Source organism: Phaseolus vulgaris, chromosome 1 (assembly GCF_000499845.2).
Source record: "Phaseolus vulgaris cultivar G19833 chromosome 1, P. vulgaris v2.0, whole genome shotgun sequence".
In the NCBI taxonomy this organism is placed as follows: domain Eukaryota; kingdom Viridiplantae; phylum Streptophyta; class Magnoliopsida; order Fabales; family Fabaceae; genus Phaseolus; species Phaseolus vulgaris.
Window position 1 is genome coordinate 42,044,626 of NC_023759.2, and position 19,799 is coordinate 42,064,424.

General features: G+C 35.0%; 1 protein-coding gene across 2 annotated transcripts in view; it reads right to left on the reverse strand.

Moving 5' to 3' along the window:
* LOC137814340 (pleiotropic drug resistance protein 1-like) overlaps positions 1 to 16,240 on the reverse strand; it is a 29,725-nt gene extending 13,485 nt beyond the window's left edge. Inside the window, exons 1-24 of one of the 2 annotated variants that reach the window (XM_068617025.1) lie at positions 15,798 to 16,240; positions 15,562 to 15,682; positions 15,368 to 15,456; positions 15,195 to 15,279; positions 14,926 to 15,085; positions 14,734 to 14,810; positions 14,372 to 14,425; positions 14,193 to 14,283; positions 13,786 to 14,087; positions 13,401 to 13,682; positions 12,997 to 13,313; positions 12,732 to 12,892; positions 12,537 to 12,640; positions 12,299 to 12,455; positions 12,100 to 12,219; positions 11,861 to 11,994; positions 11,451 to 11,783; positions 10,864 to 11,154; positions 10,696 to 10,779; positions 10,466 to 10,599; positions 10,087 to 10,314; positions 9,821 to 9,992; positions 9,180 to 9,434; positions 8,668 to 9,073 (exon numbers count right to left, since the gene is read on the reverse strand). In XM_068617025.1, the coding sequence (XP_068473126.1) occupies positions 8,807 to 9,073; positions 9,180 to 9,434; positions 9,821 to 9,992; positions 10,087 to 10,314; positions 10,466 to 10,599; positions 10,696 to 10,779; positions 10,864 to 11,154; positions 11,451 to 11,783; positions 11,861 to 11,994; positions 12,100 to 12,219; positions 12,299 to 12,455; positions 12,537 to 12,640; positions 12,732 to 12,892; positions 12,997 to 13,313; positions 13,401 to 13,682; positions 13,786 to 14,087; positions 14,193 to 14,283; positions 14,372 to 14,425; positions 14,734 to 14,810; positions 14,926 to 15,085; positions 15,195 to 15,279; positions 15,368 to 15,456; positions 15,562 to 15,682; positions 15,798 to 16,105 (4,326 nt within the window). In that variant the 5' untranslated portion in view covers positions 16,106 to 16,240 and the 3' untranslated portion in view covers positions 8,668 to 8,806. Of the gene's footprint in view, positions 1 to 8,667; positions 9,074 to 9,179; positions 9,435 to 9,820; positions 9,993 to 10,086; positions 10,315 to 10,465; positions 10,600 to 10,695; positions 10,780 to 10,863; positions 11,155 to 11,450; positions 11,784 to 11,860; positions 11,995 to 12,099; positions 12,220 to 12,298; positions 12,456 to 12,536; positions 12,641 to 12,731; positions 12,893 to 12,996; positions 13,314 to 13,400; positions 13,683 to 13,785; positions 14,088 to 14,192; positions 14,284 to 14,371; positions 14,426 to 14,733; positions 14,811 to 14,925; positions 15,086 to 15,194; positions 15,280 to 15,367; positions 15,457 to 15,561; positions 15,683 to 15,797 lie in introns of those variants that run through there. The other variant, XM_068617024.1, reaches the window with a different exon arrangement.
* Between the last annotated feature and the right edge of the window lie 3,559 nt (positions 16,241 to 19,799).

Below are 19,799 nucleotides of genomic sequence, written 5' to 3' on the forward strand. Positions count from 1 at the left end.
CACAAGACCAAAAAGACAACCCAATTGGATGAAAGACTTTTTAATAGGATAGACCCATGTGTCTTTAGGAAATGTCTGCCATTTTATTATTATTATTATGTTTTTTTTATTATTGAAAGGTTTTGTAAGGCCCATGGCCCTTTTTTTTACCCTTATAAGGGACTAAGCAATATGAATGAAGGCAGAAAAGTTTTTGGTAAACCCTAGTTTTAGAATAGCAGTAGCGAAAGCCTAACAACATCACTGAGATGAGACTTCTGTTTTGTGTGTATATATGTCGACTGAGTTCAATTCCTTGTTTCTTCCTTAATTAGATTCCTGTAAACTTAGCAAATTATTCTTTTTATCAACAAAAAATAATTAATTAAAAAGGGATACTTCAGGGGTATCTGAACCCGTTTACAGATAGAGGACCCTATCTAGAACTAGAAGAGACTCCAAGAACTAGAAACAATTTGCACCTAAAACAGGTACTATGCCAAGAAGACCATATCTCAAAACAAGAGCTTCTTTAAAACTAAAACACCAACAACAATAAAATAGAGATTGACCAATTCCTGCCATTCCCTCCAGAGGTGCAAAAAACCTTTGCATCATAACGAATCTTCCAAGTTTTCCATTAAAAACAGAAAACACAGTTTGTATAGCAGATTGTTGATTAGTGTTTTGATCCATTAAGAAAAGTTTGTATAGCAGTTGAGTATACTTGCTTCTTCGCAAGGGGGTTTGAGGTTGCAACCTATTCACATTGATGTTATTTATTTATTTTACTGTGGTTTGTCCACTACAAGAAAAGTAACAATTAGCTTCCAAAATCTTGCGTGGGCCAGTAGCGGACGCTACTCTCGTCGGCCAAAATGGATAAAAGCCCACGCAAGAATCACATTGGACGCAAAATGAAGAATTAGCTTCCAAATTTTTGCATGGACCACTTGCAGACGCTACTCTCGTCGGCCAAAATGGCTAAAAGCCTACGCAAGAATGACCTTGGACGCAAAAGGGACGCACAAATGAATTTAATTTATTTTTTAAGAAAAAATTAGTTTGCGTCTGCCACGGCTCACGCATATGTGTCGGCCACAAAGCCCACGCATATGCGTCCGCAATGGCCCACGCATTTTTAGGATTTTAAAATTTAAATTTATTTAATGTATAATAAATATTTTAATATTTAATTCTTTATTATATTTATTTTAAAATTATTTCTTTAATATTATAATAAATTATTTAATTTATCAATTTTGAATATAAATTAGTTAAATTAAATTAAATAAGTGTTTGATTTAAAATTAATTGAGTAAAAGAAAATATATATTTAAATTATTTAAATGTTACATAAAATATTTTATTATTTCAAAAATTATTTATTTTAAATTTATTTTATTTATATATTTTTATAAATATTTTATTTTTGAAATTATGATATAAATTAGTTAAATTACATTTATTAAATTGATTAAGTGTTTAATTTTAAAATTATTTAAAAGAAGTTATCTTAAAGTTTATAAAGATTTGAAAACATATAGAAAAATAATAATTAATTAAAAACTAGTAAAAATAAATAAAAATAAAATGCGTATTTAAATTTTATAAATATTATATAAAATATACATAAATTTAAGAATATAAATTCAAGAGGAAGTAATTAATTAATGCAAATGATAATGGATGTATTTAAAAATAGAGAATAAATTTGATCTAAAAGTGTTTTATTTAGTTTAAGAAAAAAAAAGTTTGATAAAACTTTTGATTAGTAACTTAAATAAATTTAAATGTTATATGTGTGCAATGGATGAATGAATTAGGATTTTTGTTTTGATATCCATTATAGTTTTGAAGATGTTATTTCCATTAATGAATCATAAGATCATCTTAATGAATTAGCGAAAATGTATATGATACAAACATATTAAGATTAAGTGCGTGAGTAAGTAACTTATTCTTAATTGTTAGATTGATACAATATCCAAAGTGTTCCAAAGTTGACTACATGCTCTATAAATGTCATTGTTATAGTTACTGGGTATGATTTCAAAAAGAAATTAATGTTTTCCAACTGAATCACATAATAATGTAGTAAGTAACAAGATGATACATATGCAATATTCCTTATAAGTGTGTTAATATAGTTTCCCAATATACTAAATAATAGGTCTTTGACATAGTAAATTTAGTAGACTTAGTTTTTAATAAATGTAACATAAATAAGTAAGTTTCGACTGGGTGTGATATAGAATGAACTTAAAATCATGTAACAATATTAATTTTAATAATACAAATATAATATTAATAATAATATTAATAATAATGTTAATAATAATATTAATAATAATATTAATAATATTAGTAATAATAATTATATTAATATATATAAATTATATCAATAATAACAATAATAAATAAATAAGTATAAAACACTTCATAAGTCTTATACAACTTAAAAAAGGTCCCATAACAAAAAACCAACAAAAAGCCCTCTCTCCCCCTCTCCCCCCTCTATATATATATATGTCACGTCAAAGACACCTAGGATATCCTATACTAAATTTGCTAGGAAGATCTGTGCAATGAAAAATTAACAATAATTTAAATTTTCTTACAGTAATAAAAAATGTGAGATAGGGAAAAAGGTTTACGTGTCAGAAGGGTTCACTTGTAAGAAAATGGAGCTGGCATTGATGGTTGCAGACACGATGATTTCTGACTTCAGTGACACATTTTCTACAGTTAACATCTCAACTTTTCGCTGTTCTTCAGTCTAGGCCTAAACATAGGAAATATGAGCATTAGTCATTAACTTTCCTCTTGTCAGATCGACCCTCTTCCTGTTTAGTTTTTCAATTTTACATGCAGAGAAGTGAATAAGTGTTAGGATAGGTACAATAGACAGGCCCAATTGATCTATTTAGGTGACATAGTTTCTCTGAATGAGAAGAAAAAAAAAAGAAGAATTTACTAAATCCTAGTTTTAGTTTATGTATAGTATAGGTAGTTGTTCTCTATTAATAAACATGTGATAGTAAAGAAACCAAACTTCCAAATTTTGAACTAAAAATCAAACTTTAGGTTATTAATACTAGTCTAAACTCTGCAAGTTTATCATAAATGTATTAAAGATGACACTTCAGAAATGTTCTAACCCTTACATAGAGTACATTGTAACTTACAAAACAGTTACCTAGCACAGAGGCCTAACTTGCTTTAACAAGTTAAAACATAAGCTAAAGACAACCCCTACACTACATATGGCAGAAACCTGCACTAACACTAGGCCAAAACCTTAAACAGCTAGAGCACTACTTACAGCTGCTAAACATAAACCACCAGTGCCTAGGCTCCTTTAAAAAGCATAATTAAGCACCAAAACTGCACCAAATAAGCACCATCTATGCAGCAGAGAACAAAAAACCAGCTCAGGTTCCTTTTAACCCAAACTGTGGCTTCATCAAAACCACAAAACCTCCATGCATTCCTTTCTTCCGCGTACCAGCAAACTATTAATGCTTCAAACTGGCCATATAAAGCTTCCAAATGAGTTGCAAGCAACCCTTCAAGTTTGACAATAACTGGGCTTCTTGCTTCATAAGCTTAGACAGCTCTTCTCTTCAACATAACTAGTGTTTCCTACACCCTAAAGTTCAACTCATCCGAGACTTTCACATCAGAATTCATCATATTCTGCATAACTCCCTAAGACCACTGTGAAATGCACACTTTACCCTGTGAAACAGAACCAACAACTACTCTAACTGGATGACTGGGAGAACTGGTGCAATAGGCCCTCACCATCAACCATTATCATTTACGGCACCTCCCTTCCACACGTTATCCAGATGCTTTCTAAGATAATCTATGCTGCTAAACAAATTATAGTACGCACCAACAACATGTTGGGAAAAACGGGTAATTTTCCCACTAAAACAAAACCCTAACAGAGCTACCCGACAAATAATATTGAATAAATAAAGCAGAATAATAAAAGAGATAAAGAGGAAAGAACACACCCGAAAATTGTTAACGGAGTTCGGCCTGTTTAGCCTAATCTCCGAGCACAGCAAAAACAGCTCACTTTTATTACTATGAGAGAAGATATTACAAATTGGGATATATAACAGTGAAGGAGGGGATGTTAATATATAACCCTCAAACCTCCTTCCCAAACAATGAACCCACCGATGTGGGACTTGGGATTAAGCCAAAATCAACAAATCTCCACCTTGGCTTAATTTCAAGTCTCACCTAAAACAAATCTTCTCAAAACATAACAAAAACAAACTTTACAGTGCTTCAAATTTGCGCCTCCGGACGCCAACTTCAAATGTGCAAGATATTAACCAAGTCTAAACAGTGTTCAAACTTGGTCCTTGTAACCACCTTGGTGAGCATATCTGCAGGATTCTCCGTAGTGTGAATCTTCTGGAGAACAATCTCCTCTTCTTCGAGAATCTCACGCACAAAGTGATAGCGAACATCAATGTGCTTCGTCCGTGCATGAAAGACTTGATTCTTTGCTAAATGAATAGCACTCTGACTGTCAGAATATAACTCAAGTTGTTTCTGACCAACTCCCAAGTCTTTAAGCAACCCATGAAGCCAAATTGCTTCCTTCACAGCCTCTGTAATCGCCATATACTCTGCCTCTGTCGTAGACAAAGCCACCGTAGACTGCAAGGTAGACTTCCAACTAACTGGCGCTTTTGCTAAAGTGAACAAATAACCAGTAGTAGACCGTCGCTTATCCAAATCACCTGCATAATCAGAATCACAATATCCAACTATGCATTGACCAAGTGATTCATCTTGCTCAAATGTCAATCCAACATCTAAGGTATTTTGGAGGTACCGTAGAATCCATCTCACAGCTTGCCAATGACCCTTGCCCGGATCATGCATGTACCTACTAACAACACTCACAGCCTGTGAAATATCTGGTCTTGTACACACCATTGCATACATCAAGCTTCCAACTGCATTTGCATATGGGACTTTCGCCATGTATTCTCGTTCTTCATTAGTCGTCGGAGATAAACGGCTACTCAATTTCAAATGAGGAGCAAGTGGGGTACTTACAGGTTTTGTATCTTCGTGTATACCAAAACGTTGTAGTACCTTCTGCAAATACTGCTTCTGTGACAGCCAAAGTTTTCCCCTCTCTCTGTCCCTGTTTATCTCCATGCCGAGAATCTTCTTGGCTTCCCCCAAATCCTTCATCTCGAACTCTTTACTCAACTGAGCCTTTAACCTGTCAATCTCAACTTGGCTCTTTGCTGCAATCAGCATATCATCAACATATAAGAGTAAGTAAATGTAGGAACCATCTTCAAGTCTGCGCAAATACACACAGTGATCATATTTGCTTCTCTTGTACTTCTGATCCTTCATGAACTTATCAAATCGTTTGTACCACTGTCTCGGAGATTGTTTCAGTCCGTACAACGATTTGCTAAGTTTACAAACCCAATCTTCTTTACCATCAACCTTGTATCCTTCTGGTTGAGTCATATAGATTTCCTCCTCCAAATCACCGTGTAGGAACGCGGTCTTTACATCAAGTTGAGCAAGCTCCAAATTCAACTGTGCTACCAAGGCCAACAAAATTCGAATGGAGGAATGTTTTACAACTGGAGAAAATACCTCATTATAATCAATTCCCTCCCTCTGAGCAAAGCCTTTAGCAACCAACCTTGCCTTGTAGCGAACATCTTCTTTATTAGGAAATCCTTCTTTCTTTGCAAATACCCATTTGCACCCAATTGCCTTTTTACCTTTTGGTAATTGTGCCAGCTTCCACGTCTTGTTCTTATTCAAAGATTGCATCTCCTCTTTCATCGCACCTGCCCAATTACCACTCTCTGAACTCAAAATGGCTTCTGGGTAAGTGGATGGAATGTCATCAACAACTGGAAGTGCATAGGCAACCATATCCATGAAACGAGCAGGCTTCTGAATATCTCGTCTCTGTCTTCTAACTGCAATTGGCACTGATTGCTGTTGAGATTCTTGGGTAGGAACCTCTTCCTCATCTGACTCTTCTTCTGCCATAGGAGAGTCACTTGTGGTATTTCGTGTTGGGATCACCACTGTCGGCTCAAACTCCACCTGCTTCCGGGCACACTCCACCTGTTGCGGAGTACTATCAGCTCCTTCTGGATTTACCTTCTTTAACATGGCAGATTCATCAAAGGTAACATCCCTGCTGATAATCGTCTTCTTTGCCTCTAGACACCACAAACGGTATCCCTTCACTCCAGGACTAAAGCCCATGAAAAGAGCTTTCTTTGCCCGTGGATCCAACTTTGATTCAATCACATGATAATATGCAATAGAACCAAAAACATGCAAAGAATCATAATCAGTTGCAGGTTTTCCAGACCATACCTCTAACGGGGTTTTGCCATCTATAGCAGATGATGGCAAACGATTGACGAGATGTTGAACGTATGTCACAGCCTCAGCCCAAAACTCTCTGCCTAACTCAGCATTAGACAACATACAACGAACTTTCTCCACAAGTGTCTTGTTCATACGCTCCGAAACCCCATTCTGTTGTGGTGTTTTTCTAACAGTGAAGTGCCGAACTATGCCACAATCTTGGCATACCTTCAGGAACGGATCACTCTTGTATTCTCCTCCATTATCTGTTCGGAGAACCTTAATCTTCCTTCCTGTCTGGTTTTCAACTTGAGCTTTCCACTTAAGGAAAATTCCAAGCACATCATTTTTGTTCTTCATAGTAAACACCCAAACTCTTCTGGAAAAATCATCAACAAAAGTGACAAAATAATGCCTACCTCCGATTGACGGAGTCTTGGCAGGTCCCCACACATCTGAATGCACATAATCCAGAATACCCTTGGTATTGTGAATTGCAGTGCCAAACTTCACTCTTCGTTGTTTTCCCAGAACACAATGCTCACAAAATTCAAGTTTGCAAGCCTTCGTACCTTTCAACAATCCTTGCTTGGTAAGAATTTGCAAGGATTTCTCTCCAGCATGTCCCAACCTCATATGCCACAACTTCGTTGCCTCAGCATCCTTCTTAGTGCTAGAAGTTGTTGCCGCTACTGTCCCCACCACTGTACTACCTTGGTAGTAATACAAATTGTTCTTCCTCACGCCTTTCAACATCACCAGTGCTCCTGAAGTTGCTTTAAGAATTCCATCTCGCATCGTCACAACTAGGCCTTTAGATTCTAAAGCCCCCAATGAGATGAGATTCTTCTTCAACTTTGGCACGTACCGTACATCCCGCAAAATTCTGGTGGATCCATCGTGATTCCGCAACTTGATTGAACCTATCCCGACTGTCTTACATGGATTATCATTACCCATGTAAACAACCCCGCCATCGAGTTCTTGAAAATCAAAGAACCATTCCCGAATGGGACACATATGATAGGTACAACCTGAATCCAATATCCACTCATCTGGATGCAATGATGCTGAAAGCGAGACAATCAACACATCACTTTTGCTTTCTGCAACATTTGCATCTTGCAGAGCCTTCCCTTCTTGATCCGAATTTGCCATTACAGACTCACAATATAATATTCAATATTACAAATAATTTCAAACAACCCAAGGCGAACCTTCGGCTCTGATACCACTTGTTGGGAAAAACGGGTAATTTTCCCACTAAAACAAAACCCTAACAGAGCTACCCGACAAATAATATTGAATAAATAAAGCAGAATAATAAAAGAGATAAAGAGGAAAGAACACACCCGAAAATTGTTAACGGAGTTCGGCCTGTTTAGCCTAATCTCCGAGCACAGCAAAAACAGCTCACTTTTGTTACTATGAGAGAAGATATTACAAATTGGGATATATAACAGTGAAGGAGGGGATGTTAATATATAACCCTCAAACCTCCTTCCCAAACAATGAACCCACCGATGTGGGACTTGGGATTAAGCCAAAGTCAACACAACACACAACAGAGTATACCAGGGTACAAAACCAGAAAAAAACGTTATTATGAATTTGATGATTTTGTCAAGAAAACAAAGGATTCTGCATGTGATTATTTTTCATTTTTTTTCTATTTTTTCGTTTCAAATCAACGATATACCATGAATCTAGTGTTGATTTTGGCTTAATCCCAAGTCCCACATCGGTGGGTTCATTGTTTGGGAAGGAGGTTTGAGGGTTATAAATTAAACGCTCCTCCTTCACTATATATCCCAATTTGTAATATCTTCTCTCATAATAATAAAAGTGAGTTGTTTTTGCTGTGCTCGGAGATTAGGCTAAAAGGTAGCTCTGTTAGGGTTTTGTTTTAGTGGGAAAATTACCTGTTTTTCCCAACATCTAGTAATACTGAAACATGAAAACAATTAATTTTGAAATTATTACACTGTAATTTTTTGAAAATTTATTTTAAAAGGTCCAATAAAGATAACTTCCAACCAAACCTACAATAACTATAACTTTGAATTTTAATAGAGGTTAAATTAAGGCTTAAAAACAGTAGATGCACACTCACATGAATAACTCTTAATCCTTAATCTTTGAGGCTACTAGAGCCATGACTCATCACTTCACCGCATCTTTCACAACAGTTGAGAATCTTTTCTTTTTTTCATTTTTGTTACTATAATTTTAAGAGTGAATATTCCTCTCTTTCGTCCTTTTCGGACAACTCTGATTCCTAGGAAACTATTTAAACAATTAAGAGATGCCAAATTTATAATCGGACTATGATACACTTAATTGAGAAATAAAAAAATACAGTGGTGAGCTATGAAGATATTTTCTTACAAATGTTACTATGAACATTTCTTTACGAAATACTTTGAATGGTTTTCTAACGCCGCTGGAAATTAAGCATTTTCACTGATATGGAAAAGACCAATGCAAAAACTACTGTGAATGCAACCATCACAGCTGCAACCACTCCAAGAAAATCATGTTTGAAACCAAAGTAACTTCTCACAAAGCTTTCCACTGTTGTTGTCCCATCACTGGATTCAATGCTTTGCTTTATATCTCCATATTGTGAAGCCACCAAACCATACAAACTCCAACAAAGTGGATTTGCCCAACTGTACCACCTCCACCATACTGGGATCCTCTGGTAGACCATGCCAAAAAGGAATATTCTCATAAATTTGCTACCTTCTATGCTTAGGAGAGTATGAATCTATTTGCACTAAATATGAAAGGAAGATGAAACTTACTGGCCGTGGGACTATGAATCCTGAGAAGATATTCCACACTGAATAAAATCCATCAGAAACTATACCGGAGATGTGTTGGTTAGGGGTCACTGCCACTGCCATCATTCCATAGTAGGTGAAGTACAGGAAGGTAAAGTACATGAAGAATAGGCACCAAAAAAATTTAGCCACAGTCCACTCAAAACCAATCATTGCATAAATTATAATGCTATAGACTGCAGCTTGTCCAAGTACATAGGGGAGTTCTATCAGAACCTGCAACAGAAATATAGATTAGGAAGAAGGAATGCAAGTTAAATTATTCACTCTTAATGAAATAAATAGAAGTAATAATTACAAATCCTGGTGATAATCACCTCAATTACTAACACAAACAAAGTATCAATAATATTTGGATTTGACTCCTTTAAAGTGAGTTACTTACTCTAGAATTTAGAGGTTGAAGTAAGTAACTAATCCTGGTCGTAGATGAAAAACTTAATGAATAAATTTCCAACACATTCATAATTTTTATGCATGTATACATAATATTAACAGTTAATTTTTCATCAGTGAATATTATGATTTAGGATCATATATCTATATCAGTATATAGCAAAACTCAAATAAAAGACATGTATTTAGAAAGTGGAATTGCTTGCCTGGGCAAAAGCATATGGAAAAGCTGAATACATTCCAGCTGCTCTTTCCCTGTAAAAGATTGTCCGCTCAACGACAACTATTGGCTGCACTGATTTAGAATTCTTAATACCAAGAAGGAGAACAGCAGCATACATGGAGCCCATAGCATTGAAAAGATCTTGTTGCTTTTCACTGCAATAATTGACGGTAAAGTTTCATTTTTTGATGAAATAGTTGCAACAAAAGAAATGAGATTGACATGTCCAAGTTTCTTGTTTAATCATACATTTTGGAGCCTAGGTTCCAAAACATGCTCCCAAGCAAAACAGCAACAGTAGTTGAGTATAGAAATCTTAGGGCAGTGTATTGAGCATTGCGCCAGTAAGACCAATGTTGTTTCCATAAGCAAGCCATGCATTGGGTGAAGAAGGAAGTTGAGTACTGTGAAGTAAAATAGAGGTCTTTCGAACCAGGAGATGGAGTACTCAATTCTATAACAAGTGTTTTAGTTCTCCTGTGACAAATGACAAACATCATATATCAGCAACCATTCCAGTTCTGAACTGAGAATAATTCTAATAATAGATAAACCATTATTGCCGTTTAGACCTTAAGTGCTTATTACTTTCGAGTCTAGCTTTATTACACCATACAACTGGAAATACCTGTATAACTCTGAATTTTTGTACACCTCGGCAAAATCAATCCCCAATTCCATTTCTTTTGCTGAACTTGTGATTTCCAACATCCATGTTGCTGGATTATAGCCATCTTTAATCTTACCGATACCTTGGATTTCCTTCAAAATAAAAGCGTGACACAAGTGAAACTTTTGCATGAAGATTGATTTGAAGCAAAACATGAGTTCAGTATTCCATAGCATTTTTATTTTCACCTCAAAGTAAGTAATTAAATTGGAAGAATGAAGTCCAAGTGGCCCCACATATATCTCTTGCCCCCCTTGCTTCATTAGAAAAAGCTGCATTTTGTCGTCACAAAAAGGTTAGAAACTTGGTTACGGAAGAGAGCAGAACAAAATTTGCTAACTGATTCTATTTTTCACCTCATCAAATGATTCAAATATGTCTATGCTAGGCTGATGGATTGTACAAACAACTGTTCTTCCAGTGTCTACAGTGTTCCTAACCGTTCTCATGACAATAGCAGCTGCTCTTGCATCTAGCCCAGAAGTTGGCTCATCCATGAATATTATGGAAGGATTTGCTACAAGTTCAACTGCAATTGTCAACCTTTTACGTTGCTCTATTGAGAGACCATTAACACCTGGCAATCCCACTAATGCATGCCTTAGAGGTTTCAATTCCACAAGTTCCATGACTTCCTCAATGAACATCTGCAATCATAAATCAGCGTCAAACATCAAAGTGATTTTTTTATTGTTTAACACTAATAATATTGTTTCCTTTGTTACTTATGACTTAACAATTCTAGTTTTGGCGCTTACAAATTACTGAAAAAAATTTACTAGCAAAATCTTACGTATGGGCTAGTCACAACTCAATCCAAAAAAGGTACGTACTGGATTACTTGAATAAGTCACATTATGTTTTCAAACTAGTTGGCAGCCTTTGTTAAACTACAATGAATTAGCATGAATGGCAGTAAAAGGCATAACATTTAGATACCAACCTTTCTGGTTTGAGCATTGATGTCTGAGGACAATCTGAGCCATGCTGAATAAAGCAAGGATTCATACACAGTAACATGAGGAGAGTGGATGTCGTTTTGCTCACAGTATCCTGAAATTCTTGCAAATGTTTCTTGCTTCTTCTGATACCCAGAGATTGTGATGTTCCCTCCAACATATCCTCCAGTTTTTCTACCAGCAAGTACATCCATCAGAGTTGTTTTGCCTGCTCCGGTAACACCCATTAGAGCAGTGAGAACACCTGGCCTAAAGGAGCCAGTGACACCCTTCAAAAGAACCAATTTATTCTCAGCAATTCCTTGGTTCCTCATTTCCTGCAAGTATTTGATAATTTTTAATTCACAATTTATGCATGAGTTTTCAAAATGGTTTAATTCTGTTTCTGCATTACCTGTGGCATGTCCACAGCATATGTTACTTCATCAAAGGTGATAGAATGTGGTTCAAAAGGAAGAACCATTCCTCTATAGCTAGAGGGAAAAGCATGGGAAGATGTATTTCCACATATACTTTCGCCATTTCTCACTGTGAAGTAGTTCTAGCGTTATCCATTAAACGAAATGTGAATTGGTAATGAACTATTAGAAATCTAGAGTTGACTATGTTATCTTCTGTTAAGAGAAGAAGTACCTTTAATTGAGTGACCAGTGAAGTTATATTTTATGTATCTCATCACATTAGTTCCTTTATTACTATCACCATTTTGCTCATTTTCAGGTTCTTCGGATATAACATGTTGCTTCCCAGGTGCTGCAAAATCAATTTTATCATATTAATAGATAGATTTACCTTATATGGTTTATTGAATATTTAAGCTGAAAACCCTCACTGCTCAAATACGAAAGAGCAAGTATGTAGCCAAAGTTGAAAAGTAATGTATATCCAATCAAAACCAGAACGCCTATCCAAAACCAATATGATTGGATGAAGAATCCCCGTGATTTTAAAACTTCGACTCCAAGAGGCGTCGAAGAGTGAGGTAGAACCTATCATAAAAAAATATATTTTGAATATCATAATATTTATATAGTAAAGAAAACATACAGGTGTATATTATTTAAACTTACATGTCTCCATCTCTCCGCAAGGAACTCGTTATTTACCATAGCATTCTGTCCATACATCATAGGTGATATCCAGAAGCCCCATAACCACCATTTTTTTATGTTGTCTGGAATCATAAAGAAGACAAAAGTGCATTGTTAGTGTAGAACAGAACATAGTGGAAAGTATGTGATTGGTCTATTTTGTACCCATGGTACCTTTTGATAGGATAAAACCACTCATAGCAAAAAGGAAGGTCAGTATAAATGATCCAAGATTTACAGCTGCTTTCAATTCCCTCCCAACTCCTGCAAGAAATCGGAATAATGCGGAAGACATCTGGTTCACTAGTAAAAGAACAAGGTATTGTCTAAAAAATCTGCATTATGTAGACATTAAATGCATGTCATTTTTTATTTGCAGGGTTGAAGTAGAAAATGAGACCTGCAGGGTTGAGTATGTGGAAAAAAAAGTTGTTTTTACCTTCCAATATTTGGATCAAATCCAATGACATAGTAGGTTAGGAATAGCCACACAGCAACTTCTAGAAAAGTTATAGGGATTTTTAGGATCCATGCAGGAAGAGCATATGCCCATGAAGGAAAAAACAGATTATCCCTTTGCTTGTAGAAAACAGGAAGCTTTAAAACGACCATGGGAATTTCAGCAAGTCCATTCAATATAATCACAACAAGGCCAAAGAATAATGCACCGACATATATCCCGCCATCGGTCACAGAGTCTCTGCGCATCTCAGTCCGGAGGAAGATGGTCATGGCAATAAATGCCAATACAGCAAGCTAAATGGAGGGAGAAGCTATGAGTAAGACAATAATAGCATTATATGACATGGCAATTAAATGAACCATTCTAATTTCCAAACCTACTTGGCTCAACCGGAAGATGTAAACAAATGAATTGCGCTTCATAAGTAAATATTCTCTTGATAAGCAAGCTTTTAACAGTTCCCATTTGCCCACTCCAAACTTTTTGGTTGTCAAAGCAGCTGGGTGACTCTTAGACTTGTCAAATTCACTATCAAGTTCTTCACGAAGGCTTCTACCAACATGAAATGACTTGAGAGCCTCGGAGAATTCTTTCGTTCTGACAAATCTATAAGGTTGATCTTTGTGTGCCCAGTACTGTTCCTGGTCTTTCCTTGATGTTACCTATATATAGCACAATAATCAATGGTCACAACTAAATTTATAAAACTCTCTTATACCGGTGCAGACTGATTGCATCTTTGAGACAATACACAAGGACACTTACTTCTTGCAAAAAGTCTGCCACACCTTTCCTCTCAGGACATTGAAAACCCATTGATTGAAAAAATTGAAGCACATATTCGCGGGGACCCTGGTACACTATATGACTATCTGAGAGTAGAATAATGTCATCAAAAAGATTGTAAGTCTCGGGCGCTGGCTGCAGGAGTGAGATGACTGTGGTTCCTTTGAGAATGTGAACACATTGCTTGAGTGAATTCACAATTTGGAAGGTTGTTGAGCTATCCAAACCAGTAGATATTTCATCCATGAATAGAGCCTTAGCTGGTCCCACCAGCATCTCTCCTGCATTAACAAGTTTATAATGATATTATTTCTCACATACATTCATTTGATTGAGTGGTGTAAACTTAGTAGTACACTTGGTGACTGAAAGAAGTTTTGTTTTACCTGTTGTAAGGCGTTTCTTTTGTCCACCAGAGATCCCCCTTAACATTGTATTTCCTACAACTGTATCAGCACATGTCTCCAGTCCTAAAATCTGCAAATAAAGTTAGACGTTAAAAGAAAATATTGTAATGAGTGGATCACGGTGATTGGAAAAGCGTTAGAAAGAATGGATTTTATACCCTTAGGACGTAATCTGTTATCAAAGTTGTTTTCTGGCCTTCCGTTGCTACAGCCTGAGTATTAAGAGTCAGAAGGACAACCAGTTAATATCTGTATGCAAAAAAAGAAACTGATGATTCAGCTATAACTAATTGAGATGGCAACTCTTAGAGTTGGTGCCCTAATTTTTCGCCTGGCCCAAAAGCTTTTTGGTGATGAAATAATTTTGACAGGCGTGTCCGAGCCTCAGTAACAGCTAAGCTGTCATACTTTTTTTCTCTTTGGTTTGAACGGCTCTTAGTAATCAACAATATAAAAAGACTTAGGGATGCAAGTGAAATGAGAAAAACACATTCCTTACAAGTGATGGACTCTTTTTTACCTTCATGTAGGCATCAATATCTGGATCAGGCATGATATTTGCCTCTTTTTCTCTTCTCGACAATTCTGCAAGCAAATCTGCATAAAGCCAAAATTTATACACATAATCAAAACTTAAATTTCACGTATAATGTTAGCATGTGCTTTGAACATTGAACATGTACAAAAGTCATTATTCTTGCTGCAGACTAACCATAACGAGATCCAACTCCTTGGACTCTTGCGGAGAAGTTCAAGGTTTCTCTGACCGTCAACTCTGCAATATGAAGATCATTTTGATTGACATATGCAGCAGTTCTTTGGGGTACAAACTCATCCATCCCATGACCATTATAAGTCACCTTTCCAGAAAACTGATCAAGAAACCACACTACATCACTTAGAGATCCAAGACTATAAAAATAGAGAAAAAACATGAAATATCTTTCGAAAAAGTAAACTTCTTTTCTTTGATGCTCCAACCTTTAACTTTGGATCAAGTTTTGCTGCCAAGGCCAACAATAGTGTGGTTTTTCCAGAACTTGGAGGGCCCAATAGTAATGTCATTCTGAACAGTAGGAAATGGAAACATTATATTGGTTCCGAAGGTGCTGGTTAATTACCACTTTATATATATAGAACACCACTTTCATTACCTGCCAGGCTTTATTATTCCACTGACATCCTGGAGAATATGTATATGTTGTTTTCTACTTTGTAGAATATGAAGAGAGTTCAACATACCCTTTTAACGAAAATAAGTGACACCAAATATTCAACATGTTAGAACTCCTTCTGTAAGGTCAAGGTGCATGTTCTACTAAATATGAAAGCTGGTACCAATACTCACCTCCACAATATTCACCATGAAGTTAGCGAAGGTAGGCAAAGCTCTAGTTCCTACACTAGCTTCTGCTTCCACATTCAAGTTCTCAAACCGAACCTCTATTGTCGGAAGATCAATTCCAACTCTGATATCATCCAATCCAAGGAAGCAAAATAGGAGGAGGAGAAGCCATCCATGAGTGCATTTCTATCAAACACAACTTCATTAGAATCAGGAACAAAAGAGAATGGGAGTCTTACCTATCAATTCGTTCCCTTAGCTTGAGCAAAAACTTCTCATTGTCCTCTTCAGCAGTTCTGATCAGTCTTTCAAGTAAAGCTCTCCTTTCTTGCAACCCAAGTTTGTGCACATCAATCTCATTCACTTCTCCTTCGGGTGAAGTGAACAAAGCTTTCCTCATGCGCGAAACGGTGGGAAGTTTCTGTATGGCAGCCCATTTGAGAGCCTCTTCGTCATTCTCTTTGTGGAATGATTTTGAGAAGATATCTGCATCACTGTCCCTCCAAATGGATGAACTACCATTCCTGAAACTACCCCCACCCTTCATTCAACCGGACAAAATAACAAAATAAATAGAACTTTAAACCCTACTGCTAAAACCTTGTAACTGTTTCCCAGAAACAAAAAAACATTGTCAGTTTGTTTTGCCGATGTTTTCTTGTGGTTGAAAGGATCCAATATTATTATTGTCCCTGTATGGGAAACAAGATATATATATGGAATGAAATATGGTGGCAATAGTATTTTATTACTTCGCACGAGACAAATGTTGTATAAAAAAAAGTATATATATAGTAAAAAATAGAATAAAGAATTGATTAGAAGTAGTGTGATCCCTACTCTATCTTTTCCCATAAACCTCCCCTATAACTGCACTCAACATAGTACATGTCCCTTTCCATGAAAGCCCATGTTGATTTGTCTATATATTTTTAGTATATTTCTCGTTAACCTCACTTATCAATAAATATATTTTTATTTTTCAATTTGTAACGTAAAGATAGTATTATTTGTTTTTCTGTGCAAGAAAGACTACATTTTTTTTATGGATGGACAACTGATATTTATCCTACTTATGTGTAAAAAATAGTATTTTTTATGTACAATACAGTAAAAAAAATAGTTTTAATGGAAGTTATTTAACGGAGATTATTTAGTGAAAGTTAATATAACCTAGAAATTAAGTTAATTAACGGAGATTTTTTAAACTTTCATTAACTTTCAAAAGATTATTCTAACACCTCATCAAAATATTTTTTTAACATTCCTTGAATTTCAAAAGTTTATATTAAAACTTCAACAAAATAACGGATTAAATTCAAATGTTTATTCTAAAATCTCAACAAAATAGCGGAGGTTTTTTAAGTTTCATTAAATTTCAAAAGTTTATTCTAAAATCTTGGCAAAATAACGAAGTTTTTTTTAATTTTTAGTAAGTTTCAAAGGTTTATTCTACAACCTCAGCAACTTAACAGAAGTTTTTTAAACTTTTGTTATACTTTTGTTATGTTTCAAAAGTTTATTATAAAATCTCAACAAAATAACGGAACTTCTTCTAACCTTCGTTAAATTCTAAAGATTTATTGTACAATCTCAATATAACACGCCATAAATATAATTAAATCTATTTATAAATAAATAATTAAAAACTATATAATTTTAATATATTTTATAACTAAATTCTCTAAAACTTTGAAAATGTAACTTTACATTACAAAAAGGTTTTCTAAAGTTTCAAAAATTTATTTAAAAACTCAGTAAAATAACCTCGGATAATAAATATTTCAACAACTAATATTGGATAATAAGTCTTTCAATAATATTTGCATATTTCTTATGATTGATGGTTGTTAGTTTATATAATTTCTATTTTTTTTGTTACAGGCTCATACTTCAAAAAACCTGATTTATTTTGTTTTAACTTTTGATGTACGCATATTTTATGTCCAATTTTTGCTTTAGTTATAATTGTTAATATTTAATTATAATATTTTTGAATAATTTTAAATTAAGACCTTTATTTTGAAATGCATCTAATAATTAATTTATTGTAAAAGTGGGAAGTAATAAAGTTAATTTCTCATCTTACAATCTTTATTCAAAAACACACATGGTTTTGAAGTATGGTTTGAGTGAAAGTCAACTTTTGTTTAATTTTCTACTTTTATGATTTTACAAATCAAATTTATTTTGGCTGAAATGAGCCGAATGTTGGTAAGATTTGGTAAAAGAAGTTATGGATTGTTTAATGCTGGATTAATCAACGCTCATTCTTATCTAGTTCCAAATTTTAACCCATAATTTATTGTATTTCATTAAAGTAAAAATGAAAATATAAATACATTTTATGTCTTAAAACCATATAGTGAAACCCTATATTTTAGCTAGAAATGTAACAAAATTGAGTTGACCTTATTTCTTATAGATATATTGATGTTTTTCAATTTGTAATCTAAAGATAGTAATTTTTTTGTGTGCAAGAAAGGCTACATTTTTTATGGATGGACTGCAGTGCGTTTGCTGATAAAAAAACACTTTGCAAGAAGGGCATAATCAACTCTCAACTCTTATATTATTGTTTGTTTCACTAAATGGGTTGATTTGTTTGGGAAATCCATAAAGCACTTTGCAAGGGCATAATCAACTCTCAACTCTTATATTTATTGAAATGGTGTTATATAGTGTAGGACCGAAAGGCAACTTTGGTTGAATGTTCTACTTTTCTGATTTTGCAAATTGTCAGTTTTATTTTGGCTGTTTTCTTCCGCAAAATGAGTCAAAATTTGGCAAAAGAAGTTATGGATTGTTAATGCAAACCTAATCCACACTCATAACATAAGATGGAAACCGACAAAAAAAAAAAAAAATATATATATATATATATATATTTACACATGTCATATTCGTGTCTTACCATTAATTATATTTTATATGCAACACAACATGAAAAGAAAGGGAACAAGAATATCATATATAAATTATCCGTCAACTAAAAATTACTAGACATTATTTTTTTTATCGGCAATAAATTCTTAAATTAAATCGGTTCACGGTGATCCAACCCTTGTACATATAACAAAAGATAAAAGTTCCTTTCCACCATCGTATCTAAAATTCACAGATTAATTCCTCTACTTCCTTTCCAATACTAATAGCTATAACTGAAGAAAAAAAAAAATAACACACCAATATTAAATCGAGTACATACATACCAAAGGTTCAAGACACCATTCAGATAATGAGAAACTACTGAATGAGGTACTAGACATTATAAGACATTACGAGACATTATCTGAAGGGGGTTTGGAGATGGAGGAATGGGGTAACTCCTTTGAGAATTGTTGCGAGTGGAGAGTGGGAGATGGGAAGGATGTCTTGTTCTGGAAAGATGTTTGGGTGGGCAACGTAGATCTGAAAAGTAAATTTCCAAAGATTTTTTTCTTTGTGTGGTAATAAAGAAGGTAATTTACAGTCTTGTGGGGAGTGGGTTAATGATAGATGGGAGTGGAAGTTACTTTGGAGGAGAGGTCTGTTTGATTGGAAAATCTGCCAGGAAGTCCAGTTGTTACAAGAAGTGCATGGAAAGACTCCTATCTTGAATTCTGCAGATAGCCGAGTTTTGAAGGTTGATAAGGATAGTGGTTTTTTGGTTAAATCTGCCTATGCTTTTTTAAGAGGTCCTGTTGAAGGAAATAGTGTGTTTGTCTCCCTCTGGAAGACTACTGCTTTACCTTCAGCACAGGTTACCGCTTGGAGGGTATTGATTAATTCGATCGCCACAAAAGCTAACTTGGAAAGGCGTGGGGATGGCAGTGGAGTCGACAAAACACATGTTTTTTTATTGCAGGAGTGCTTGGTTAGTTTGGAATAAGTGTTATGCATGGTTAGAGATTGCGTCGGTTGATCATGTTGATCCAACTGCTCACTTCCTGCATTTTAATTTGCTAAATGAGCCCAGGTAAATGTTGTTTGAAATTGTGTTTGGATTGCTGTAGTTAGTGAATTATGGAAGCACAGGAATAAACGTACTTTTCAAGGAGGGGTGATCGACCTTTGTGTTCACTTTAGCACAATTAAAGGCTTGGTCCTGGGTAAGATCTAAAACTGTTTCTGCTAGTTTTACTTACCCTGAGTGGTGCATTAATCCTGTGACTTGTATGTTTTCAATTAAGTGAGCTTTTATAAGAGGTACTTCTCCGGTGAGATTGTCTGTTGTTCTTTGTTTTAGAAGGTTAGGTTGT